Below are 27,131 nucleotides of genomic sequence, written 5' to 3'. Positions count from 1 at the left end.
AAACCTAGCCTAGGGCCCTGTGGGATGAGATCATGGGCTGCCCAACTGCTCAGCTGGCCTCTCTACTACTGAGGCCATACAGTGATCTGACAACACCTGACTTCTTCACAGCCTATGCTGTAGGGACCTCATCTGTCTCCATTGCTGCTCTCGCCTTAGTAGCTGGAACAGTGCACATGCATCAAAGGTGCTCAATAAATATGTTAAGTGAACGAGAAACTTCTCCCCAAACAGGATGAAATTTGAGGCAAGTGTTTGTTCCAACAACCCTGGCAACAGCCTCCAACAGACTCTAAAATAGTGGTTTGCAAAGTGTGGTCCAGGGTGCATCACCTGGGACCTTGTCAGAAATGCAAAGTCTCAAGCCGCAACCCAGACTAATCTGGCTGGGGCCCAGTAAAACGTTTCAACAAGCTCTCCAGGTTGATTCTGCTACACGTTAAACCAGGCACTCTGAATGCCTACGAAAAACAACTTGCAGATGGAGAAGCCAAAATTGTGGCCAAGCCTGACCCAGAACCCAGGTGTTCTTGACCCTCTCCTTTTCCCCAGCCCGGGGCACAAAGAAGAGAAGAACTCCATCATCCACCCCACCAGGTTTCTGGAACGAAGATTTGGAAATACCAAGGGTCTAGAAACAGAGGGCGGGGCATTCCTCCCGGGAATAGAAGGCGGGGCCATGTGCTCTGAGCCCCGCCTCATCCCTGTTGCCCCGGGAAACCCCGGGTTGTAACAATAACCCGCTGACGCGCTCAAGGGGAGGGATCCAGCCGAGTCCGTGGGCGGGACATCCCTGCTTCGGACCAATGAGAGTGCCCGGGCCCCGCCCCCGCGCCCCCTCCCCTAGAGCAAAGCAGGGGGCGGGGTCGCGCCTGCCTTGTCTTCCCTGCTCCGTAGGCGGCGCTGTTGCATGCAGGGGCTGCGGCGGGGTCGCCCGCGGCCGGGAGCCCCGCGCCTCCGCCTCCAGCCCGCAGGCGGGGCACCCGGCCCGCCAGAGGATTCCGCGGCCGCGGGCGGGCACGCCCCGCCCTCTCCCGCGCCGGGCCCGCCCCCCTCCCCGTCCCCCGCCCAGCCGAGGTGCAGCCGGCGCTGAGCGCGGCAGGCGCGGGAGCTGGCGCTGGAGCCGGAGCGGCGGCGGCGGCGGCGGCGGCATTCACGGGGCGGCGGCGGCGGCGGCGGCGCGGGCTCCGGCACGGGCTCGGGCTCCGGCATGGTGCAGTCCGGCTTCGTCCCGGGAGAGCGGGGCCAGCGTGCGGGGTCGGCGCCGGGGGAGCGGCGGCAGCGACGGTGGCGGTGGTGGCTGCAGGCACAAGCAGGCGGCAGGTGCTAGAAGCGGGGCTGGGCGAGGTGTGTGCCCGTTGGGCTCCGGGGCCGCCGCTCTCTCACTGCCCCCCTCTTTTCCTCCCTTCGGGCTTTTCAGCGCGTCCAGCCCCCTGTCTCCGCGACCTGGCCCATGGCGCCCCGCGGTTGAGCCGGCGCCGCCAGGGACCCCTCCCGCGGGCCTCCCCGGGGCGCGCAGATCCCGGAGCCGCCCGCCCACCCTCCGCGGAGCCCCCCTCCCCTCCTCGCCCAAGCCGGGCGGGACCATGGCTGCGAAGCTGCGAGCGCATCAGGTGGACGTGGACCCGGACTTCGCGCCGCAGAGCCGGCCGCGCTCGTGTACCTGGCCCCTGCCGCAGCCCGACTTGGTCGGCGACGAGGACGGAGCGCTGGGTTCGGGGGTGGCCGAGGGCGCCGAGGACTGCGGGCCGGAGCGCCGGGCCACGGCCCCGCCGATGGCCCCAGCGCCGCCGCTGGGCGCGGAGGTCGGACCGCTGCGGAAAGCGAAGAGCTCCCGGCGGAACGCGTGGGGGAACCTGTCCTACGCCGACCTCATCACCAAAGCCATCGAGAGCGCCCCGGACAAGCGGCTCACGCTCTCGCAGATCTACGACTGGATGGTCCGTTACGTGCCCTACTTCAAGGATAAAGGCGACAGCAACAGCTCGGCCGGCTGGAAGGTGGGGGCGTCCGGCTGGGGAGGGGTGCTAGAGCCGTTGGCTGGGGCTTCCAAGGGGTGCTAGATGTCCCTGGGCACCCGGTAGTTGGTCTGGAGGGAAACCCTGGGGCACCCCCAGGGGTCACAGAGTGTGTGCCCAGGGCGTGGGGCCGGCCGGCAGACAGGCGGGGGCGTGCTGGGAGCAGCTGTGTGCATGCTCTGGATGCAGGGTGGGAGGTCTGGTAGGGTGACAAGGGACTGCCACTTTGAGGCACCCCTGAGGGATACCCTTACCCCATCCTTGGGCGCATAGCAGAAGAACCTATTCTCAGGCCTCAGACATTGGGGACCCCTCTGTTACCCGCCCGAGTTTGCTTTGTGTTACTCTTGTTTTCCCCTGTCCACCAGGGCACCCTCCTTAAAGAGCTGAAATAATGACGGGCCGGTGGCTGCTTTCCTCCCAAATCTTTCCCACTGCCCTCACTGAAGCTGGCCTCAGGGTGAGGAATGCGACCCTAGGCCCACAGTTCTTTCTGTAGTGCCAGGAGTTCACCCTAGGGCACCAGCCAGTCTGAGGTGGGGAACTGGTCAGGTGATCTGAGTTCTCCATGGGGCAGCTGCTGTCCCCCCCTTGCCTGGATCAGCATGGTGAGCTGGTGATGACCCCTGCTGGTGTGAGGGCAGGGTGTTGAGACCTGGGGATCTGTCTGTGCCCACCCCAGGCTGTCTGTCTCCCACTTCCCTGATTTTCTGAGTCCAGATGCATTTAGGGGTGGGGGAAGGGGGAGGGGCACCCCAGGGAGGCCTCAGTACCAACCACTGGAAAGGGGGGAGCCATCTTGGGAGAGGACGGGGTCTTGACTGGATTGTGGCCTCCAGACCCTCCCCTGGCTAACTTGTTGGGGAATGGGGATAGTCGATGCCTTTGGAGGAGAGGAGGCTGGGGGGTGGGGGTGGTCGGGCCATGCCTAGGGCCTGTAAGCTGTCAGGCTCCCTGTGGAAGAGGAGGTCTCTATGAGGGAGACGTGCCTAAATGGAGGGCAAGGGCTGTGGCTGGTGGTGGTAGGCAGGGTCAGGGGAAGGAGGTGTGCCAGTGGAGGAGGGGAGGCTTGTGGACATGAACAGCACGAGATGCCCAGCGGCTGTGTTGACCTGGGAGTTGACCTGGGAGCCCATGGCTCTCAGCCTCTATGCTGGCAGCTTCTCTGTCTCTCTGGCCACTACGGGGTGGGGACGCAGGCTGGAGTAGCAGGCCTGAGTCTTTCTCTCCATCCTCTAGCTGGTCCCCCTGGGCTCAGCCCCCAGCAGAACGCTTGTTCCTCCTAAGTGGGTCCTGTGCTTTGCTCCCACCTCCCTCCTCTGCACTGTCCCACCCTTCGCTTCTCCTTGTGGATAGTTCCTGTCATCAAGGGCAGAGTTCAGACACCTCTTCCAGGAAGCCTTTCCTAACCCCTTTTCGCTAGCTCAGGTCCTCTCCCTACCTGTCATAAGTCTTAGTCTTTTGTGTCCTGTCTCATTTCCCTTCCCCACCCTCTTTGGAAAACAGTGGCAGTGGTTAGATCAATCTCTGTGCCCATGGCACCAAGCATAGAGCCTGGCACCAGGAGCTACCAGTGCATGTCTGGTAAAAGAGTAAAGGAGTGAGTGGATGGTGCAGAGGGTGCTGAGACCAGGGAGGATACTGTGAGTCAGAGCAAGCCAGGAGGGCTTCCTGCAGGAGGCGGAGCTCCAATTGGAGTTGAAGGGTTAGGGATGATGGGGAAGATGGCAAGAGGGAACATGAGGCTTGAACCTGGGAAAAAACTACAGTGCACTGAGGGTCTCAGGGCCAAGCCCTCTGCCAGGCAGCTTTAGGCATCTGTGCCAGGTGTCACCTTTAATGCCCTCTGCACTGCCTGAGGTGGGTTTTACTGTCACTACTTACAGAACTGGGCCCTGAGGCACAGAGCAGAGAAGCAAACTGCCCAAGGTCACAGTCAGTGGATGGGAAAGCTGGATTCCAATCTCTGTGTGTCTCCCTCCAGGGACCCAGAGCCTCTGGAATAGTGTCCTGCTTGCCCTGGGTGTGGGAGGGGGACCCTGGCAACTTTCAAACAGGGATGGATCTAAATCTGAGAACGGGATTGGGAAGGTACTTGGAGATAATAAAGTCCCATGAGTTCATTTTGCAGACTGTGAGACTGAGGCCCTGGCAGGGAATGGGACTCTTCTTAGGTCATCAGTGGGCGGCAGGCCCTGGACGATGGCCCAGGCCTCCTGCCTGCCGTTGGATTCGGGTTCCTCTGCACCATACTGCCGGGGGCACACTGCTTCTCCCTGTGCCTGGGCTCAGGAAGGCTTGCCCTGGGCTGGGGCATCAGTGAGGGGTCCTCAGGCATGGGCTCCTCGCCTAGACCCTGGCAGAGACCCCCACAGCAGCGGAGGAGGGCTGTTCAGAGAGACCTCTGGCCTTTCCCGTCTCATCCCCTCAATGGCTGTCCTCCTCCTATCCCACCCGCATCCAGCTCCCCAGGGAGCCTCTTTCCCCTCTCATTCCCGCCCCTCCCACCACCTGTTCCCCCATTCCCAGTCAGTCCTTCCAGGGGCTGGGTGGAGGGGCCATTCCCAACTCCCAGCCACCCTCTGGTTACAGAGCCTATGGGACACCTCAGGTGCCAGGGTTGGGGCCAGGGACCCATTGTTCCTTCCTCCCTCCCCTCCCCCACATAAGTGTTGCCCTTCAGCCCCTGTGGTGTACTGAACCCTGTGATAGATGGAGTGGGGGGACCAGTGGGGGAGGCATTGGACCTACCTTCAGGATGCATCAGGGCTACCCAAGCCCTGTGTTTTACAGGCAGGAAGGGCTGAGGGGTGGGGACTGGGGGGGACAGGGCTGGGGGACAGGGATGTGGTCAAAGCAGGGAGATCCCCTGGGGAGCCAGGCGAGCCCTCCCAGAGAAGATGGCACTCGATCTGATCTGTCTTCACTGGGTGGCAGTCTGGTCTGTCTTCACTGGGTGGGGAGGGTGGGTAGAATTGGGGGAAAGACTTCCAAGGGATATTGACTGCGTATGCAAAGACAGGGAGGTGGAATTCATACGCTGGGTTTGGGAGACTGTTGGGCATGCCAGGCTGGAACTAAGGGCTCTTGGAGGTGCAGGGCTGTGTCATGGGAAAGGCCGAGTGGGCCAGATCAGGAAGGGCTTGACCTTTGCCCTGTGGCCCAACCAGGGATGTGGGATGACAGTTCAGAGGTGTTGCAGAGAGGGATTGGAGGAGGCAAGATCATCAGCAGGCGCAAGGCACCCAGCAGGCTGAAGCCCGAAGAGAGACCGGGCTTGGTGCCGGAGAGGCTGGAAGAGTTGCCATCAGGGCATAGGATCTCCAGACCCGGGAGGAGGGCTTGGACAGGAAGTCTCCCTCCCTCTACAGGGTCCGAAAGTGTGGTTGTCCCATATCCAGGTTGTTATTGTTGTTCAGTCGCTAAGTCATGTCGACTCTTTGCTACCCCCATGGACTGTAGCCTGCCAGGCCTCCCTGTCCCTTACCACTAAGTAGGGTCTCCCACTTCCTCTGACACTCTAGCCCCTCCTTCCCTAGTGCTGGACTCCTCCAGGAAGCCTTCCAGGCTACTCTGGATCCTGGTGCTCCTTCCACTTAGCACCCCTGGAGTTGTTCTGCCTGCTTTTGTGTTTCCTGGCTGCCAGCTCCCCTGGGAGCTTTCAGGCCAGGCCTGGGTGCCTCCCATTCCTGTCCCCAGGATGGGTAGGGAGGAGCCCCATGGAGGGGGACTTCCCTTCTCCCTCAGTGCCTGGAGCAGCTTGGCTGTTGTGGGGTGGGATCAGGAGGGGTGGTGCCCCACCCTCCATCCTGCCCAGGCTGGCCAGTAGGTCCTAGGTGGGGTGGGGTCTAGAAGGGAGGGGCTGCTCCCTGAGGCCAGGAGGAGGGTCCTGCGACAGCCCGGCTGAGCAGTGGTTTGCTTGCAGGGCTCCCCCTTCTCTCCTCCCCGCAGCCCGTTCCAGCAGGGCTCCCTCCTCCTCCTTTGTCCTCCGGGGATCCCCAGCCCCGAGGGCTGGTGGGGGTGTGGGAGGAGGCGGTGTGAGCCCGGGTTGGGGGGTGTCCTCACCCCCCGCGCTGCACGAGCGGGGGGCTGGCAGCTGCCCGCCTCCTGGGCACAAGCCCGTGCCAGCCGCTCCTGGCACAGTTGCTGGCACGCCCGGCAGACTCCCACGGCCACCTGCTCACACCCACCCACGAGCGCTGGCGCGCGGGCCCTTCCGGCTTCCCGGGCCTCCCGGCGCCCCTCCCCCGCTACCGCGTCCCCCCCTCCCCACCATCCCCTCCCAGTCCTCTGCTCAACGAAGGCCCCCTCACTTCTGCCAGCCGTGTGCGTGGCCCCCCGGGCCGCCCCTCCCCAGCAACTTGGGGAGCTCGAGAGGCAGGGCCGCCAGGAGGCCCCTGGGGTAGCTGCACCTCTGCGGGGAGAAGGAGGGGCGGACCCGGAGGCAGACAGACAGACCGACAGACAGGGTGAGGGCCCCCGCCTGCCACCTGGCGCCGCTCCAGCGGGACGATGGCGGGCAGCGCCGTGCCAGGCGGTAATTGCAGACAGACTAATTTAAAGAGATGAGACGGTTATTTTTAACTCCTGTTAAGGTAATGAACGGCGCGGGGAGGGGGGTGTGCAGGTTCGAAAGTTCAGCGCCCCCCCCCAGCCCCCACTTTCTGCGGGTTGGGTCTCCCCTGTCTGCAGGCCCTAAGGATCCAGCTTCAGAACTGAGTGGAGTGGAGGGGCTCTGCCAGAGAAGGGGAAGGGCTCAGAGGGCTGGGGAGCAAGCGCCCACCGGTCCAGGCCATATTAGCATCCCACTTTCCCAGGTGGAGAAAACTTGTCTTAGGATCACCTCCCTAAGAACTGGCAGACCTGAGAACTGAACCCCCTTATACACCCCAAACTCACGTGTTTCCTCCTGTGCCATTAGGGCTGGGGTGGGGAGGGATTTGGAAAGGGAGCAAGCTTGTTTCTAGCAGCGCACCTTCTCTTATCTTTGAGTGGCGGCTGGCGGTGGCCGCTAAATGGGGTCCAAAGAGCTTTGGAAGCCCCTCTGTGTCTTGTGAGGAGTGCAGGTGTGGTCGCGGGCTTCGTGTGTGGGTGAGGGCTTCTAGGGTATGGCTGTAGCAGGGAGAGCCACCCCCCCACCCCCCTCCGGCCACTGTCTCCCTTACCTCGCAGCTGACTCCTCAGCACCCCTTCCCTATCTGAGCCTGTGGCCTGCCTACCATCTTGTGGATGTGTCCCTAAGAAACAGGTTCACACAGGTTCACATTGGTGCCTACTCCTATCACGTCCAAGTCTGACTTCCGTCTCCAGGAGAGTTGGGGAGTCATGGAGCCCATCACCTGCTGTCAAGGCTCCTTCCTAGATTACTCCATTTCTCACACACTCCGAGGTGCTGGGAGCTTGCAGCCTCCAGCACTGCCCATTCTGTCGCTAGACAGGCCTTTGGGTGGTTAGGCCTTTCTTCCTTCTCTCTGGCCATGGCCCATCTCTCTGGAGCATTGTGCCAGGTGCCCTAGCTCAGCCCTTCAGGGTCTGTTGGAGCTGTGGAGTTGGGAGTGGGTGAGGGGTGGGGACAGCCCCTGTAGGGGACCCTCATCTCGAGTGTGTTGAACTGGAGCAAAGCTCTCTCCTGTTCTGGTCCTCTGTGTTCTCATCCATAGCCAAAGGGCCTTAACTCACCCAGTCTCTGGCCCTTTGGGGAGCTGTAACTGGATAAACCCTCTCGTTCTAAGAGCCGTGATAGGTTAGTTGGGCCTGGGGGCGCAGAGTACTGATGGGGCTTCTCATGGGTGGAAGCAGGTGAGTAGCAGTATGGATGGACTTGAACTGGGGACTCCTGCTTGGGGCTGCCTACCCTGCCCTAGCGGTACCCAGGTGGCAGACGTACTCTGAGCACAGTGAAGGGAGTGCTCGTGGCGGTCCCAGCTGTCCCACCAGAGCAGGCAGATGGGGGTCCAGGGTGTTAGGTGGGCATCAGCAGAGGCTCTGGGGCCCGGGTAGGGCGCTCAGGGGGGACAGCTGGATCTGGAGCGCTCCCCTTCCTCCTGGCACCCTCGTTACCATGGAAACCAACTCCTGTTTGGGAGGGCTTGGCTGTTTGCTGCCTCTCCCCACCCCCCAACCCATATGTGGAGGTGGGAGGGGGCCAGGTGGCTTGTGGGGGAGGGGCCTCCCACACCCTCCCCCACCCAGGGCCTCCGGCTTTGCAGAGAAACCTTTCTGATCTCTAAGAGGGGTGCCTCTTGTGGGAAGGGGAACAAGAATTAAGAGAATTAACTCCCGGGTGCTAGGCAGTCAGTTGGGCACATCACATAAACCTTCCCATTTCATCCTCCTGGGGTCCTGCCAGGTATGTGATAATAGCCCCATTTTGCAGCTGAGGAAATTGAGGAAAAGACGAAGTCTCTTCTAAGGCAAGTCTCTTGCCAAGGCAGCACAGCTGAAACGAGGCTGAGCCTGGGTTCAGATGCAGACCTGTCTGTTTCTACCATGTGTCACCTTCTCCCAATGCCACTGCAGTGTCAGCCCACATCCCAGCGAGTCCTCCTGCCCCAGGGCTCGCTCATGCTCCCTCCAGAACCCTCCAGGGCTACTCAGTTCCCTAGGGAGCCAACCAAGCCCAGACTGCTCTGATCTGCCCCTGGGCCCTCTGCTGGCCTTGTCCAGGCCCTGCCCTCTCTCCTGTTTGCCCGTCTCTGATCGATCCCACACTGCCCTCAAACTGCCAACTTTATACCTGACACTGGAGTTGTCAACCCAGACCACTGCCGTTGCCAACTGCTCGCCAAGACTGCTGTCGACTCTCAGGGGCTGATCCCTTGGGACACTCTTCAGAAACTAGGCAGGTGCTTGGGTAGTTTGAACAAAAACCTACCTACTAGGTGATTCTGAAACCCAATGTGTCTTTCTGAGAATCCTGCCTTAAGACCTTAGGTGTTGGCGGAGCTGGCTGGTGATCTGAGTCACCTCCAAGCTTTTATAGTACAGTCTGCAGCCCCGTCTCAGACCCTCTTATCAGACTGTCAGTGGGTGAGCTTTGAAATCTGTATTTTAACAGGTCGGTCTGGTGACAGGTCAGATTCTGAACTGATGCCTTAGATGGTATCTTCCTTGACTCCTGCTTGTCCCTCCTGTCTTCTGTTCCCAGGGTGGACCACCTTCTCCTCCAAGCAGGCTGCCCAGATTGAGCCCACACCTCTCTTCCTCACTCTTTCTGGGTCCTCCAGGGAGTTGAGCCCCATGCAGTCAGCTTCAAGGGACTGAAACCACTCCCACCACACCCCCACCCCCCAGAATCCATTCACCCGCCCTCTGCCCTCCATGTCTCCTGTGCTCTGCCACAGAGCGTTTGGCTGCAGGAGGGAGGGGAACGGTCATGGCGTGAATCCTCAGCAGGCCTCTTTGGCGCTGGCCCGTGAGGAACCGGAAAGTCGCAGTCCCTGCTCTCTGCTAGCTCTCTGTCTGGTGGGGGAGGTGAGACCACGTGTGCTGTTCTTACAGGGACCAGTCCTGGGGTCTTAGCCACTCCAGGTCTTGGCCTCCTGGCTCCAGTCAACCTCTCCAGCCACATCACTCAGCCCTGTCTTCTGACCTTTGCTTCAGCCACACACACAACTCTTCCAGCTGGAGATGCAGCCACCATGGGCCATGACAGGTGTGCTCCCATTTAATTTTCACAGCAAACTGTGAAGCTGGTACCGCTACTGTCCCCAGTTTGCAAATGAGGAAAGTGAGGCTGAGAGACACAAAGTAGGCTCTCATAGTATCCCACTGGCAGTGACAGAAATGAAACTCCCCTGGGCCATTCCTCCCTAACCCAGTGCTCTGTCCAGGCTAGTGCAGGCTGGCTTCCACCCGCAACCTTGTCTCTCTGATTTCCCTTGGAGTTTGGCCCTGAGGCTTCCAGCCTGGGGGTTGGCTCTGGGATCCTGACTCCCTTTCTGCAACCCAGAGCTCCCAGAGGGAGGGAGCTGACATCGGCCCCCTCTCCATCTGCAGGCCCCGGGGCTGATGGCTGCTTCCTCCACTCACTTTAATCCAGGCCTACACCCACTGGGCACCCACTGTGCAGCGCTGCTCAGAGGAACTGGACTGGCTCTCTGTCCTCAAAATGCCTGCAGGTCCAGCTGGGGAAATAAGATGAGGATAAAAATGACCCAGGGTCATGATGGAGGGACAGATAATTCGCTGTGGGTATTTGGAGGTGAGGGAAGAGAATGAGGCAAAAAAGTTAAAACCCTCAGTCAGGATTCTTTGGGAGCCTCACAGGGTCTGGCTATGTTAGCCAGAGCCCAGCAGCACTTGAGGCTGGAGAAGCAAGCAGGTGCTGGCTGGTGAGTGGCCTTGAATGCCACACCAAGAAGTTGGCACTCCAAGCTGTGGGGGATGAGGGATGACATGGGCAGAAAGGATGGTATGGAGGGTAGGGGCAGGGGAAGAGACTGGCTCAGGGGCCACTGTGGACTTCATACTGGGATCCAGGATAGAAGATGAATCTGAGAAAGAGTAGAGGCCCCAAGATCCCAGGCCTGAAGTGCCAGGCAGCACCCTTTGGTGCCTCGAGGATCTCAGAGGTAAGACAGAGTGGGGGTAAGAGTCTCGAGGCAAGCAGGGAGGAGCAGTCCTAGTTTGGCCACTCACCCTGTGTAGCCTTGAGCATCCAAGCCTCAGTTTCCCCTTCTGCAAAATGAGATAATAAGACATGTCCAAACTTTGCTGTGAGAATTACATCTGAGGAGAGTTACATGTAAAGTCCCCAGTGAAATCTGAGCAAATACTGTTATTGTTGTTCATCGCTCTGGCAAAGGAAAGGAGATAACTGTCCATGCCCTGGGTAGGGTGGGGGTCCTGGGCCCTGATCCCTGAGAGACACTGACTTGTGTATGTGTTGGGGGTGAGGGCAAGACGACTTCTTCTAGTCCCTCCCTTTCTGTCCCTGGGGTGTGAGGGAATCAGGAGGTTCCTATGCTGCTCTCTAGCCTACAGAGCTTTCCCTGAGGCCTTGAGGGCAAGCAGGCAGGTTTCAGGCCCTGTGCTTTTACAAATGAGGGCAGTGATTTACCCAAGGTTACCCTTGAACTCAGCACTGCCTGCCCCTAGATGCTGGCTCCTCTTTGCCCACTGGCAGGCTGTGTGACCTTGGGCATGGTCCTTCCCTCTCTGGCTCTAAGTCCCATCTAGGGATCCAAGCTCCCCTCCCCCAATACTCTGGGAAGCTTGAGGCCTCCTCCACCCCTCCTGTCCCCTCCCCCTGTCCTCAGCTGGCCTTGCCTCCTTTTGTAACCTGAGCTGGGGCTGTGGGGGAAGGGGCTTGCCCTCTGCCAGCGGCACCTGCCAGCTGAGCAGATGTGAGGGGATGGAGGCCCTCATCCCCCAGAGGATTGCCTGCTCTTGGCTTGACAAGACTGGGGCTGGGCGGGCAGCGCTCAGCACACCCGGCCCTGGCCTCTGGCCTCTGCCCCCTAGAACTTACCCCAAGCACTTGTTCATTTTTCAGCGGACATTCGTGCTCCAATGTGCCCTGCAAGGACCTCTCAGGCTCCGGGAGAAGACAGATGGCAGATGAGGGCTGGTGCCCCAGTCTGGGTGGGCTGCTCGGGCCTCCTGGAGCCCCTTGGCATGGGGACAGAGGGCCAAGGGCAGCCCCTGGGGGTGAGGCCAGTGTCTGTGCGGGTGGCCATGCCCCTGGGAGAGCAGATGGTTCTCTTGGCACCATGCCCACTCTTCCTTTCCACCCCCTGCCCCCCAGCCAGCCTGCAGGGCTGGGGCACAGCTGCTGAGCCCTCCCCAGAGCTGGGCCCAGGGCAGGGCTGGCTGAGGTCACTGCAGCTGCTCCCAGGGCCTGGGGCAGGGGTGTGGAAGGTGCTGCCAGCAGAGCGAGGGAGGGGATCAGAATGAGGAGGGGCTCGGAGGGGCCTGAATGGCTTGGCAATTGGGGATCTCCTTTAATCCTGGAAGAGAGAGGAGATCTGTGCAGGGGTTGCTGAGCCAGCGTGGCAGTTCCTGGCACCCTTTCGCCAGGAGAGTTTCTGTCTGGCCTAGGCTCGCCTAGAGGTGTCTCAGGGTAGGTGGAAGAGCACAGACCCTGGTGTGAATTCCTGCCGCAACACTTACCCCTGGAGCAGGTCAATTGTTCCCTGAAGCCTCAGTTTCTCCTCTGTAAAATCAGAATAATAAACTAACTTAGAGTTTTGTTACAGATACTCAGTAAGACTTAAACTGTTGAGTGCCAGCGTGTGCGTGAATGCTCAGCAAATCGTAGTGTCTTTCCTTCTCCACTTGTTGAAGTCTCCGGAGGAGTCAGCAGAGAGTAGGGAGGTGGCAGAGGCACCAGGAACTGGAGGAAAAACCAGGAGGAGGAGGAGCCAATACCTGGAACTTCAGCCTGAGGTTTGGTCAAACAGAAATGGCAAAGTTGCCAGGCCTGAGTGGTTCATGGCTGCTGAAAGTTCCAACTTATGTATTGACTTACCGTGAGCCAAGGATTGCCCACAAAGTTCAAGTTGGGAGGCAGACTCATTCACAATTACACTCTAGTGCACAGGTAGATTTTTTCAGTAGAAATGGGGAGGGAATAGTTATCTTTGGGGCTCGCAGAGGGGAAAGACATCACAAAGCTCGCCTTAATAGAGCAGGACCCAGTTGCACAGAGAAAGAGAGAAGGGCACAGGGAACAGTGTGCGAAGGCAGGAAATGTGAGATATCCAAGGTGGCTGGAGTTCCAGGTGGGTGTAAGCAATGGAGGTGACGAGGCTAGAGAGCATCAGAGGCCCTTGATTGTCAGTCTGGAGGATGAGGAGCCCTGGGTCTTTGAGTAGGGGTGGGCTGGGACTTCTGCTGTTGGCTTATTTGCTGTCCAGGCTGAGTGTGTGGGCTCTGTTGTCTCTGGGGTGGCAGGGGTGGGGGATGCCAGGGCCTGTCTCTTGACCTCCTGCCTTGCTTTGGCTATTTGGTTCCTCCTGGCCCCTGGCTGCCCACTTCTGTTCCACTAATGACTCCAAGCCATTCACCTGTCAACACCTTTGGCTCTGATGCTCCTGCCTGCCCTTCCACCCCTCCTTCCTTGCAGACCCTAATACCAAGGGTTTGCATGTGGTCTCAGGGCCCTGAGGTCATCTAGGTCACTCCTTCTCCCAGGAAGTCTGTCTGGACTGAGTACTCCAGGCAGCAGAGCAAGTGACCCTCCTCCTTACCTAGATTCCCCACCCCCCCACCCCCAGTTTTGTGGCTCTCTCTGAGTCAGGTGTGTTCCTGGGTCAGAGGTGGGTGGGGGATTTAGGGTGGTACAAGGGTTGCTCCTGGGCCTGAGACAGGGACTCCATAAGATGTGGGATGTCATGCCCTTCCCGGCCCCACTCCCTTTCCCATGGATGTTGGGATAGTTACTGTCTTTTACAGGAGATGCTCAAGGTCACATGGATGACGCTGGGATTCCAATTCTAGCCCTCAGTACTTCTTCATGCAGGAAGGGAGGGAAGGAAGGAGAGAGGAAACAGGAGTCACAGAGGGAATCAGAGCACTCATGCAGCCCCATCTCTGCTCTGGGAGGCACCAAAGGGAGAAGCTGGGTCACATCCGCATTGGGTAGGTGGGGCCAGCTTCCTGAGGGCAGGGCCAGGCAGAATCTTGGACAGCAATGGAACCTGGAGAGGCAACCATACCTGGTTTTAGGTTGGATGGATGGACACAAGATCCAGGACTGAACTGGGAGAGTCCTGGGATCCCCTCGGTACTAGAGGCCAGGGGGTAGCACAGGGCTTGTTATGGGTAGGCAGCATAACACTTGGGTCTCCTGTCTCTGATGAAAGCCAGGAAGCTTGGGCTTGAGAATCAAGGCAAGGATGGCCACTGAGGTGGGCAGCAGGGCAGCGTTCCCCACCTCATTAGGGATGTGAGTGAGAAGAACCTTGGCTTTGGAATACAAAAGCCCTGAGACCCAGACCTAGCTCCATCACTTCCCAGCTTTGTGGTCTCAGGAGTCATTTAACCTACTTGAGCCTTAGTTCCCCTCTCCACCCCCACTTCATAAAATAGCATTACCTACCCACAGTGGTGTTGGAGAAAGACTCTTGAGAGTCCCTTGGACTGCAAGGAGATCCAACCAGTCCATTCTAAAGGAGATCAGTCCTGGATGTTATTTGGAAGGAATGATGCTAAAGCTGAAACTCCAATACTTTGGCCACTTCATGTGAAGAGTTGACTCATTGGAAAGGACTCTGATGCTGGGAGGGATTGGGGGCAGGAGGAGAAGGGAATGACAGAAGATGGGATGGCTGGATGGCATCACCGACTCGATGGATGTGAGTATGAGTGAATTCCGGGAGTTGGTGATGGACAGGGAGGCCTGGCGTGCTGCAATTCATGGGGTCGCAAAGAGTCGGACACGACTGAGTGAACTGAACTGAATCCACAGTTTGGATGGTTTTTAGAATTCACAGAAGAAATGTATCTAAAGAACCTAGCTTAGGTCTGGCACGTGGTAGGTGGTGCCCTTCTCCCGCCTTGGTCTGTGAGTGTGCCAGTGGTGTGCGAGAGTGGGCTGCACGGGCTCGTGAGAGCTGATCCGGGAGAACTTCTTCCCAGTTCTGCGCTCAGTGACATCATGCTGCCAGCTTAAAATTGGCTACGATGGGAATATCCATGCCACAGAAACCAGCAAATGCTACAAATCGAATCAGGTGGAGTTTTTTCCTTGCTGGAGAGCTGGAAAAAAAAAAATCCACCCTGTGGGTTCTCTTCAGCCATCAAGGGGACCAAATAGGAGGTGGGGGCAATGGTGGAGCACTGGCTGGACCATGCAACCTAGAACTCAAAGTCCAGGGGCCTGGGAAGATTGGATACAGTCATAGTGCCAGGCAGCCCTCCATAGGCCAGGGACAGCAAATGGTGGGACCCTTCTTCTTGCTCCAAATCTCTCCTCTTTTCCCTCCACTCCCCAGCCCTGAGATCTGCTGGGCTCTGGCTGGACAAGTAATATTGGATGAGGTTGAGCTATCAGGGAATGAAGCTGTGCTGGGAGGAGAAATGAGGTTGAGCTGGAAGATAAACGAGGTTGTACTGTCAAGGAATGAGGTGGTACTTGGAGGCAAGGTGAGGCTGCATTATTAGATAAATGAGGTTGTACTATCAGGGGATGAAGTGTACTTGTAGGAGAGGTGACGTCCTGCTGGATCAGGCGGGTTGCACCATCAGAGAACACAGCCACACCACAGGAGGAAGGAGAGCCTCCGACTTGGAGGATAAATGAGGGTGTCCTGCTGGATAAATGAGGGGGCCCGTCAGGTGAATGGAGTGCTGTTAGCAAATGAGGTTGTACTTGCTGGATAAATGGGACTGGTGTGCTGGATAAATGGGGTTGTGTTGTCAGATGAATGCATTACTGCTCGTGGGCGAAGGGTGTCCTGGGAATAGATGAGGGTGTCCCGTTGGATGGATGAGCTGCCGCCACCGAACAGCTCAGACCCTGTTCACGGGGGAGGCACCATCAGCAAGGACGAGGTTATTCTGTTCTCCTTGGGGGCTCCTGGAGCATCTTCTGGCTCAGATGGTCCAGGCTGCGAGAGACCTTCGCCGCAGCAAGCGCTGGGTTACCCCAATCTGTTCAGGCAGCAGGAGCGAGCAGGTAGGGGGCCAGGGTGGGCAATTGCCTTGTTCACCCTGGGACCACTACTTTCCCTCTCACTGAAGCCCTTCCTCCTCTCTGTGCTTCCATCTGTGGCCCAGGATGCTCCTGCCTTTCTCTACCCCTGCTTGCCTCCCATTCTGCCCTGTGTTCTCTCAGTTTGGAGCAGCTCCTATTCTGTGCAAGCCACTCTGCCAATCTCATTAATTCTCCCTGTAAGACTATGTTACCCTCCTTTGCTGTCTCTCATTCATTCAGTCAACAAACATTTATGAAATGCCTGGCATATACCACACACGTGGGGTCTGGTAAGAAAAAGAAAGGGACAGAAATGCTTCATGGAACTTGGATTCTAATATAAGGGAGCCCAGATAACAAATTAATGAACATAATATAAAGAAATTATACAGTACTTTAGAAAGTGCTAATTGTTTTAGAAAAACTCAGAGCAGGGTTAGGGAGCCAAGAAACGGCAAGGCAGAGGAACGTCTGTTAAGAGCGGACAGGATAGGTCTCATTGCGTAGGTGGCATCTGAACGGAGACTTTGTGGAGCTGAGAGATGGACATGGGTATCTGGGCAAGGTGGGATGGTACCTGGCAGGTTCCTGGAAGGTTTGAAGAATGGGAGGAATCAAGCAGGACAGTGTCAGGAGAGGAGCCTAGGAGGTCACAGAGGGGCTGGTGGGCTGTGGTAAGGCCTTTGTTCTTTACTCTGAGTGAGATGGGGGCATCTGAGTGTTCTGGGCAGGACTGGACCGTGATCCGGGTTATTTATAGGATCCCTCCGGCTGCTGCCTGGTGGAAGGCTCAAGGGAAACAAGGGTGGAGGCAGGTAGCCTGTTTGAGGAAGTGGAGGTTCAAAGTGTGCAGCTCAACTGCTTGTGGGTGTCAGAGCCAAGACTGGAATCTGGATCCAACACCAGAGCCCTGCTCTTTGTCCTGCACCAGCCTCCTCGCCCTGGTGACTGAGGCCCCAGCAGGCTGGCCTCTCACCCAGGTTCTGCGGGACAGTAGGAGGGGCTGGGATGTAACCCCCTGTCCCTTCCCTCTGCCCCCACCCCCGATAGTCTCGCTGAGGCACCAAGTCGGGGAGGTCCCATCCTGGAAACTGCACCAGGCCTGCATGGAGGTGTGGGAGGTGTGAGGCCCAAGAAGACCAGCTTGGGCACCAGGGGAGCCTGGGCATGCCGGGGCCTTGGCTGTGGTGGCGGGTTGCTAGGCAACTCTGAGAGGGAACCCTGGTTACTGCTACCTGGCAGAGGCGTCTCTCTGCCCTCCCTCCCTCACCTCCTCCGTGGCCTCTGGCCTCCCAGGAGGCCTTGTGGGTGAGATGTGATCAGTGCTTGCCACAGGATCTTGGCCGGGAGCTCTGATGGGTACCAGGTAGCTGGGCCCTGAGGAGCCAGAATGAGCTGCAGGGCCTGGCCTGGCCTCCTGGGGCACAGCCCTGGTGCACACCTGGTGAAGAGCTCTGCTCAGCAGACCAAGGCCTAAGTCCTCACCTAGCTCTGGGCCACCTCCCTGGGTGACCTTGGGCAAAGAATGGCACCTTACTAGGCGTCAACCCCATCCAGGTGGCCTGCAGAATTCCTCGCCAAGGGCCATTTTCTGTGAGAGTGCCAAGGGAGGGTGCTGAGCAGAAAAGGTTCCAGGTTACCCCCACCCCAGCCCCAGTGGCTTGAGTGCGGAACACTCATGTTTTGTGTTAGATTCCATTTACTACAAGAGTTCCACTACTTAAAAAGTTTGAAAACCCCTGGACTGAACAATTCCAAGAACTTTTCGTTGTCAACCGCAAAGGTGCCTAGAGTGCAGTGGCCCATCTCATCAATTTCTGGGGAGGGAAACAGGCCCAGAGAGGAAGAGGGAGTGGCCCCAGATCAGGCTTGCTGGAGGACAGGGAGGAGCACCAAGCTGCAGGTCAGGAGGCCTGGGCTCGAATCCCAGCTCTGCCACCAGGTCCTGGGTGATGCAGGGCAAGTCCTTTTTTCTCTCTGGGTCCAACCAGCTGTGGTTTCAGGCTGGGGCTTAGGGGTACCTGGCTGGGCAAGGAACAGAGTGGGGAAGGATAGAGACCTTCATAGGCCTGGAACGTGTGTTCTTGACGGTGATCTAAAACATTTGTATTGATATTCAGAAAATTTGGAAGTCTCGTGGAGTACAAGCCAAGATTCCCTTAAATTCTAAAAAGGAAATGCAAGACTCTTAGAGAATTTTGACCTTTTAACATGCCCCCAGCTTCCCATGCTACCAGCTTCTAGGGTTGATTACGTCATGGAAAGTTTGAGAAGAAATGGAGGACTGGTTTCCTAAGATTCTTTGGAAATTCTCTGACTTGTTCTCTCTCCCATGGTGGAATGTGAGGTCCTTTAGACTCAGAGTGAGTCTAACCTGAAATCAGTGCCTGGCTCTGCCACTTAAAACTGTATGATCTTGACAACTTACGTAACCTCTCTCAGTCACCTCACCTTGAGATGGTTGGTGGTTTAGTCGTCAAGTCATGTCCGACTCTTTGCGACCCCATGGACTGTAGCCTGCCAGGCTCCTCTGTGTGTGGGATTCTCCAGGCAGGAATACTGGAGTGGGTTGCCATGTCCCTAGAACATCTTGAGATAGGGGTCACAGTCCCTGAGCTGTATGAACACTGACAGAATGATCATAAAGTACTGAGAATGGGATAAAATACTCCCAATACCAGGGCTGACCCGGCAGGTACTCAGGAGGTGCCCTACTTGGTGACATCCTTCCTTCTCCTCCGACCCTCCAGCACTCAGAACCGGGCTGGCACATAGTGACATGGATAAAGAGGTGTGGCCTGACTGACCTCCAGCTGGAGGGGCTGCGAGGTAGAGCCTCTGGCTAGGCAGTTAGTCCCACAGGGGTTGAGAACTGAGGCCTCAGAGGCCCCTGAACACAGGTGTTGGGGAGGGGCTGGGGAGCCAGGTGCAGGGGCGGGAACGGGAAAGGGGGGTTTCTACTCCAGGGAGCACCACTCCCTGGGGGTCCGGCTCCCCTCCTCTCAGGGCTTCAGGAGGAGCCAGGCAGGGTAATGCTGGGAGGGGCCTTGGGGCCCCAGCTGTTGTCTCCCAAGACCAGAAAGTGCCAGAGATAAGGAGCCTGGGGCCCTGAAGAAGTCAGGCGCGTGCCTGGTGCTGGGGGTGAGGGGCGAGTGGGCGCCTTGGGCAGCAGAGAGGACCCCTCCTTCTGCAGTCAGGTGGGAAGGAGGCAGCAGGGAGAGCCCGGACGGATCAGAGGTTCTGGGGCTGGGGGGATGAGAGCAGGTCCGTATGCTGGGCAGACCTGGAGTGGTGCCTGTGGGACCGTGGGCAAGTTACATCATGCCTCTGGGCCTCCATTCCCTGGTACAGGAGATGGAGTAATGCCAGCTCCCCAGAGTTGTTTGTGCCCAGCGCAGGTACACTCAGGGCCTGATATTAAGGATTGTAGAGAAGGAGTAAGTCTGTGGAGTGATCTAAGAAGTGAGGTCTTCTGGCCAGAGTGAGGGATTTGACCAACATTTATGAACACCAAACACTTAGCATGCACATTATCTCAGGTAATGATCTAACAGCTTTCCGAGGTGGTTACTGTATGTTGCCCATTTTTTTCAGAGCAGCTCACCGAGGCATGCGCTCCTAGAGATTGAGTCAACAGCCATGGTCACATAGCTAGGTGGCTGAAAAGAGCCAGGCATCCTGCCCAGCCCTTCAGATACCCAAACCCCTGCTATTTCCACAACAGTGCCAGGGCCAGGAAGTCCAGGCCTCCAGCAGGGAGGCCCCAGAGGTGCGGCGTGGTAGGCTCTGCAGTAGTTCTAGTCCTCCATGTTCTCTGCGAGGAGCCAAGTCAGTGGAGCTGTGGACTCCCCTGCCTCCCTCTGTCCCCAGGCCAGGCCTGGCAAAAGCAGGCAGTGATATGGAGCCCAACAGAAATTTACAAGAGGATATGTGTCGGTGTGGCTAAGGTGAAGCCCGAGGAAGGACCAGAGACAGCAGGAGAGCTTTGTGGCCTCAGGCAAGCCACTTCATCTCTCTGAGCCTCAGTCTTCTTGTCTGTAAATGGGCATGACGTCACCTGCTTTGTGGGGATTTTGTGCAGGAAGGGGCTTGAGGGCAAAGCTACTTTGCATCAGGTGGGTGGAGAGGGAAAGGAACTGGGCTGACCTGAAGGTGGGTACTGAGCAGCTGTGGGGTTTGAGGTCTCCACCGCTGATGGATGTGCTTTGAGGGATTTACTGGGATCGGAATGGAGTTCGCAGAAGCTCCGAGAATTGGGGAGAAAATGTGGGCCTCTGCCCACCTTGGGGACACCCAGCCGATTCTGCTTATCCTGGCCAGGCCCTCCCAGCAAAGGGTTAACAGTCTTCTCTACCTGCAGTTGCATTTTAAAGACACGAAATTAAAGCAGGTAATTTATTCTCCCCACACACGAAAGAGCAATTAGTTCTAAACAGGGCTTAATCAGTCACCGCGAGATTGATTTCTGGAGCCCTGGGTTTTCGGGCTCCTGGCGCCACGCCAGGCTGGGGTGGGGTGGGGGGGCGGACAAATGAGCCGCAGCGGCATGAGCCCTTACATAATCTGTTGGGGGGCCCTAGCAGCCTGGCTAGCCCCGGGCAGAGCTTGGCTGAGTTGGGGAAGGGGGTCTTGCTCCCCTGCTGCAGGCGGCTCCTCAAGAGTAGCCTCCCTGGCAAGACCAGACCCAAAGCTCCGGCCCCATCCTACAGAAAGTGCCTGTGCGGGCTGGGAACAGGGAGGGTGGGGTGGTTCTGGAGTGGGGAATGGATATTCTGAGTTTGTCCTACCTGATACTTACACCTGTTCCCCCTTCTTCCCCGCTCTACCCTTTCATCTTCCCTCTTTCCTCCCCTTCTGCTTTTTGGCGTTTCTTTTCGCCTTCTCTCCTCCTCTCCTCGATTTTCTCCCACTCCTCTTCCCATCATTTATCCCCTCACTGCCCACTCCCCCACCCCTGTCCTTGTCTCTGGCCACAGAACTCCATCCGGCACAACCTGTCTCTGCACACCCGGTTTATCCGCGTGCAGAACGAGGGCACAGGCAAGAGCTCCTGGTGGATGCTGAACCCCGAGGGCGGAAAGACGGGCAAGACCCCGCGGCGCAGGGCCGTGTCCATGGACAACGGGGCCAAATTCCTGCGCATCAAGGGCAAAGCGAGCAAGAAGAAGCAGCTGCAGGCACCAGAGCGAAGCCCAGACGACAGCCCCCCGGGCGCGCCAGCCCCAGGGCCCATGCCTGCCGCGGCCAAGTGGGCCACGAGCCCAGCCTCGCACGCCAGCGACGACTACGAGGCGTGGGCCGACTTCCGCGGCGGTGGGAGACCCCTGCTCGGGGAGGCAGCTGAACTGGAAGACGACGAGGCCCTGGAGGCCCTAGCGCCGTCGTCGCCGCTTATGTACCCGAGCCCGGCGAGCGCGCTATCGCCCGCGCTGGGTGCGCGCTGCCCGGGGGAGCTGCCCCGCCTGGCTGAGTTGGGGGGCCCGCTGGGCCTGCACGGCGGCGGCGGCGGCAGCGCAGGGCTGCCCGAGGGGCTGCTGGACGGCTCACAGGACGCGTACGGGCCGCGGGCCCGCGCCGGGACGCCCGCCTACTTCGGCGGCTGCAAGGGCGGTGCCTACGGCGGGGGCGGGGGCTTCGGGCCGCCGGCGCTGGGCGCTCTGCGCCGCCTGCCCATGCAGACCATCCAGGAGAACAAGCAGGCCAGCTTCCCGCCGGCCGCCGCGCCCTACCGCCCCGGGGCGCTGCCCGCGCTGTTGCCGCCGCCGCCACCCGCGCCCAGGCCCGGCCCCGTGCTTGGTGCACCCGGGGAGCTGGCGCTGGCGGGCGCTGCCGGCACCTACCCTGGCAAAGGGGTGGCCCCGTACGCGCCGCCGGCGCCCTCGCGCAGTGCCTTAGCCCACCCCATCAGCCTTATGACGCTGCCCGGCGAGGCGGGCGCGACGGGTCTGGCGCCGCCGGGACACGCGGCCGTCTTCGGGGGACCCCCCGGCGGCCTCCTGCTAGACGCGCTGCCCGGGCCGTACGCGGCCGCCGCCGCCGGGCCGCTGGGTGCCGCGCCCGACCGCTTCCCGGCCGACCTGGACCTCGACATGTTCAGCGGGAGCCTCGAGTGCGACGTCGAGTCCATCATCCTCAACGACTTCATGGACAGCGACGAAATGGACTTCAACTTCGACTCGGCCCTGCCGCCGCCGCCGCCCGGCCTGGCCGGAGCCCCGCCCCCCAACCAGAGCTGGGTGCCAGGCTGAGGGCCGCCTGCCGCGCCCCAGGTGCCCTGCCCCGCACCCCCCACCCCAGGGGCCTCTGTCTTCCCATCCTGATCCCCGGGTCCCCATTCCCATTTCCGTTCCACGGGGGGATCCAGGAGGCAGCCCCAACCCAGCTAGAGACAGCCCGCAGAAGCTGACCGCTGAGGGAAGTGGTAGGCAGGCGCTGGAGCACCCTGCTGTTCCTGCCCAAACCCCAGAGGCCCGCTCTGCCTCCTCCCAAAGACGGGAAGCCTGCGGGGTGGATGCTGGGTTCCCGGCTGGGTGGGAATGGGGAGGAATGAGGTGGGACGCGCTGGTCTGGGAAGCAGACTGGGAGATGCGACAGGGGGTCGTCTCCGAATCCTCAGTATCATTGGTAGGGCTCTCGCGTGACTAATCGCCCACCCAGAGTCGGGGCTGATTCCCTATTGACACTTTCCCACCGGTCTTTGCGTCACCCACCCCAAGCCAGGAACCCCTCTCCTGAAAACACACCCACACCCACCTATTGGCTGTTCACCTTGAGCTGTCCTTCAAGTCCTGAACCACGCTCCGACCTCCACCCCCACGGTTCAGCCCTTCCCACCCATCCTTGCCTGCCCTTGTTTCTCCCCTCCCAGTCGAAGTCCCTCTCCCCTTCCACCCCTGCCCGTCCCCCAGTACTGGTTTCAGCCTCTCCAGCTAGCCTCAGCTCTGGATCTACCCCCCAACCCACCACCCCTTTCTCCGTGCCAGTCCTGGCTCCTCTCTCCCATATTTATAAGTGTCCGGTCGGGGCGGGCTGTGGGCGCGGTGTCCCCGGCGCATATCGTAGGCAGTGTACCGTGGCCGTGCCGTCAGCGTGTGCGTGTGTGCCGTGTCGAGGCCGTGTAGAGTGCATTGTACAGCATATTTTCATGAATAAACTTGTTTTAAATATTTCCCGCGCCTTGGGCTAGCAGGAGAGCGGCGGCGGAGGCAGATAATTGGCAAGGATCGCGGAGGCGGGGGTCCCTGTGCCTGAGCCCATTGTGACTTTGTGTCTGCATCTGTGTCAGCATTCACGGACGCCTATCTGCTCAACACACATTGGTTAAGCGCCTACTGAGTTCTGGATGCTGGAGATGTGCCTGGGTGGACTCTCCACCTGTTTCTGTGAACATGTGCCTTGCGGGAAGTTTCTCGTCTGGGGATATTCTGTCCGCAAAAAGCTAGGGTTGGAAGAGAAGGCACAGATATTAACTGAGAGCATGTCTGTGTCAGATCCTGGATTAGGTGTAATTTTTGTTCCCATTGTACAGATGAGAAAATAGAGTCGGAGCGGGAAAATGGCCTGGCAAGGCAGGCTGGGATGGTGGAAAGGAGGCCCTGGAAGGCACACAGACTTCTGTTTGAATTTATCTTCCACTATTTTCCAGTCGTGTGACCTTGGGCAAGTTTTCAACCTCTGTAACCTTGCTTTCCTGGCTGGCACACCTCGTGAGCAGTAAATGAGAAGAGATATGCAAAGCGGCAGCACAGGTCCTGTGCCCACTCATCCATCCGTTCATCCATGGAAGATTTCGTGAGCACCTGCTATGTGCCAGGTCTCATACCAATCACTGGGGCTGCCGGAGAGCAGCACAGGCACAGTCTCTGCTCTGAAGAAACTTAGAGGTTTGAGGGGGACAGAGATGAGTTAATGGGCAATTTTAGATCAGAGATATAATGAATGGAGGAGAATCGAATGACACAGCTGCACACATCTTGGGCTTGAGGACTCAGGGAAGGTGCCTGGGGTGGGAGTGGGGGTGCTGTCTCAGCCAAGCATTAAAGGGTGAGTTGTCACTGGGAAAGGAAAGAATTCAGACAGAGGGAATGGCTTGATCAGAGATCCAGAGTCAAGAGATCATTTGGGTTCCAAAACAAAAAGCAATTTAGCATGGCCAGAGCTCAGAGATAGAAGGATGACCAGTGATAGGGAGACAAGTAGACCAGAAGGGACAACAATGGGAGAGGGCCAGTGGCCAGGCCAGAGGTGCTGGTGGTGACTCACACGAGAAGGGACAAGGGAGGGCAGTGGGGCTGGAGGGGAAAGGATAATTTCACACATATATTTTGGCTCTAGAGTCATTGAGACTTGGTTGTAGGTTGGACATAAGGAATGAGGATCAAATGATGTCTGATTCTGGTTGGGCACTTGGGCAGACAGGGCTCTTCCCCTGAGAACTCTGATGCAGGGAGAGTCCTGGGGAAGACAGTGCGCTCAGCCTCATGGGCTGACTTTTCAGTGTGTCTTATGGGACCCCTTGAGATTTGGGGGGAATGTTTGGGAACGTATGTATTGTGTGAATGGCATTCCCTGGCATTGGGCAACGTGGTGACCCAGTGATGTCCAGCTGGATAATAAGGTCAGAAGCCCAGGAAGGTGTGGGCTGGACAGGGAGGTCAGAGAAGCAAGTGTGGAGGTTGTCATGGAGGTGCTGGGAGTGGCCTGGGGGACGGTGCAGAGTGGGAGGAGCAGGCCACCCAGGTCTGCTCAGGTGAACACCTCAGAACACCTTGGCACAGGGAGAGAAGGAAGACCAGGACACTGTGGGCTCCTAGAGTTTGTGAAAGGGCGTGGTCTTTGAAAGAAATGCCCAATGCTTTTACTCTTGGAGCCTCAGTTTCTAGGTCTGGAAGATGGGGCAGTAGCACCTATCTTAGATTTGTTTTCAGGGGCATATGAAATTGGAATTATTCCCCGAGGTCAAACTCCTGGTAAGGGGCAGAGCTGCCCAGGCTGTCCTGTGGCACCCACTGACTGTGGAGGTGGCTGAGCAGACAGTCAAGGAGATCGGAGCCAGCAGAGCCTGTACTGGTTCTGGTCTTGGTTCAGGATGGCAGGACCTCCCTGTGGGGTGTGGCAGGTGTCATCCTTGCTGGGTGAGGACCACAGAGATGAGCTCTCTCCAGGGACTGATGCCCCAGCCCCACCCCACACCCAGACTCAGGGACAGCCCAGCTGGGTCTGGGCTCCAGATGGGTTGCAAAACTGCCCCCACCCTAGGCTGATGGAGTGTGGGCAGCTGCTGTGCGTGTGCAGGTCTGTGTGTGTCCATGAAGCACCATATGCATCTGTCTGTGTGGGCCTGTGTGTGTGTGTGTGTGTGTGTATAAGTGTGCTGGGAGAGGGGGTGGGCTGAGTGTTGGTTGGGGTCTCCCTGAGTGTGCACACGTCTGAGCATTTGTATGTGTGTGCACATGCATGTGTGTGTGTGTGGTAGGAATGACAGTGTTTCCATCTCCGAGTGTGCCCACATGTGCGCCCCGGGTGGTAGAGACCATGCCTGTGTGAGTTGTGTGCGCTGCCCGCCTCCCTCTCTGGGTGTGTCTTCCTGTCTTGGCGCACCCCCTCTCTCCGGGTGGATGAGAGCTGGTGTCCCCCTGCCAGGAGCGTCTTCTGGGCGGCTCTACGATGGGAGGGGAGCAGAGCGGAGGGACACTCCCAGCCCTGGGATGGGCTGGACTCCTGTGCAGGGAGCAGCGGGACCACCTCAGAGGAAGGGCTGATCTCCTGGCTCAGGCCAGTGGTAATTCCAGAGACAGCACTGTCCTGCTGGGCCGCATGAGGAGAAAGCGGGCAGTACCCCTGTAGCCGGGGGTCTGCAACCGGCCCTTCCCCGCCAGCCTCGGAGCCCAGCAGACGCGCCCCCCTCCATGCCCACTCCCTGGGAGGCGTCTGACACATGATTTATTCATAAAAAGCCATTATTTGTGCCAAAGAAGAACTGAGCTGCTCGCTTTTTAAGTGCTGATAATGCTCTCAGCCTCCTTGCCTCTCCTCCTCACCCCTCCCCTCCTCTCTTCTCTCCTCTCTTTTTCCCTCTCACCTCCTTGGGACTTCCCATCCTTTCTGCCCTCTTCCCCTTCTGTTCTTCCATCCCTTTCTTGTTCTCCCCCAACCTCTTCCTGTCCCTCTTCTCATTCCCCTCCTCTTTCACCACACTCACCTCTTCTCCAACCACCACTCCACCATTTGTGGAGGGAGGCAGGGTCACCAGAGCCTCAGAATCGGTGGTTCCCAGATTAGGCAGAGCCTGATCCAGCCTTTGGACCCCCGTGTGACCTGCCTTCCACCTCAGCCCCCACCTCTTCAGGGCCACGGAAAGGTTGGGAGGAAGAAGAGCAGGCTGAGAGAGGCTGGGGGGGTTTGGAGGCTGTCAGGATAGCTCCCCATACTAAACGATATGGCTTTAGCCCCCTGTCTTTATTAACACCAGCCCCCCAAATGAACATTTAGTCTAAATAAAAATGGTGTATTGGCTATGCAAATGCAGGTTCGGGTTAAGCTCCCGAGGCCTGCTTTTCCTACCAAATGCCCCATATAGAAATTATGGAGTCACCAGTATTTAGGCGGTGCCAAGGGAGGCTGACTTCAAGGAGGCACGTGGGGCCTCATCGCAGAGCACCTGCAGAGCACAGGAGGCAGCAGAATGAGTATCATAGATGTGAGTGTGCACCCAGACACACACAAGGCTCTTAGAAGCAGACAGCACAGATCCACATGTGTGTATGCCCTTATGCCCACACATGCATGTGTGCGTGCACACAAACACACAGTCACATACACAACCACACATCTATGCCTACAGATGGAGAGTCATTCCTCCCCTGATCACCTGCAGTGGGGGCTGAAGCTCTTTTCCCATTCAGATACTTCTTCATTCATTCATTCATTCATTCATTCATTTGCTCCATCAACTTTGCTCTCACAGCCCCTTTGGTGCTGGGCACCGTGGTGGTGGAAATGAACAGGATTGAGGCACAGGGGGAGGGGACTGCAGCCTTGGACTGGGGGTTAGGAGCCCAGCAGGCAAGGGGTTAAGTCATTTGGCATCCAGAGCTGGAGCCATTAGGCCTCCTAATTATGAAATTATCGAGGTCCTCAGGTGACTGCTAATTTCACACACACTGTTCCTCTCACGGCTAATGAACGCCCGCAGAACCCACGCCTTGTCTTTCCTGCTGAACGGTGACCTGCAGTTAATGAGCTCAGGAAGGCAGACAGGCCGCCGGCTGGGTGGGTGGGGCGCCAGGCCTGGGGAGGGGGCCGCTTGGCCCTCCTGCCCCTCCTGGCTCCCTTGTTGGCTGCCAGCCCCCAGTGAGGCCTTCAGGGCCAAAGCCCAGCCCGCAGTTTCTGCAGGACAGGCGAGGCCAGGGGCTCAGGGGAGCAGGGAGGGTTACAGATCTGGGAAGGGCTTCAGGTCAGATGATCCTGGAATA

General features: G+C 58.4%; 1 protein-coding gene across 1 annotated transcript; it reads left to right on the top strand.

The window, feature by feature from the left end:
* The first annotated feature begins 1,085 nt into the window (after nt 1-1,085).
* On the top strand, nt 1,086-23,629 carry FOXO6 (forkhead box O6). The gene is made up of 3 exons (XM_055586203.1): nt 1,086-1,323; nt 1,421-2,000; nt 20,634-23,629. Exons 1-3 carry the CDS (start codon nt 1,211-1,213, stop codon nt 21,903-21,905), a joined length of 1,965 nt encoding a protein of 654 aa, XP_055442178.1. The 5' UTR covers nt 1,086-1,210; the 3' UTR covers nt 21,906-23,629.
* The last annotated feature ends 3,502 nt before the right edge of the window (nt 23,630-27,131 follow it).

The sequence above is a fragment of the Bubalus kerabau genome, chromosome 6, assembly GCF_029407905.1.
Source record: "Bubalus kerabau isolate K-KA32 ecotype Philippines breed swamp buffalo chromosome 6, PCC_UOA_SB_1v2, whole genome shotgun sequence".
Taxonomy (NCBI): domain Eukaryota; kingdom Metazoa; phylum Chordata; class Mammalia; order Artiodactyla; family Bovidae; genus Bubalus; species Bubalus kerabau.
Note: the sequence above shows the minus strand (reverse complement) of the source record. Positions and strands in the feature narration are given on the sequence as shown.

Coding starts and splice junctions, on each gene's coding strand:
- FOXO6 (XM_055586203.1), top strand. CDS start 1,211: ATGGTGCAGTCCGGCTTCGTCCCGGGAGAGCGGGGCCAGCGTGCGGGG. Junction 1,324..1,420: donor CAGGCACAAGCAGGCGGCAG/GTGCTAGAAGCG, acceptor CGGGCTTTTCAG/CGCGTCCAGCCCCCTGTCTC. Junction 2,001..20,633: donor ACAGCTCGGCCGGCTGGAAG/GTGGGGGCGTCC, acceptor CTCTGGCCACAG/AACTCCATCCGGCACAACCT.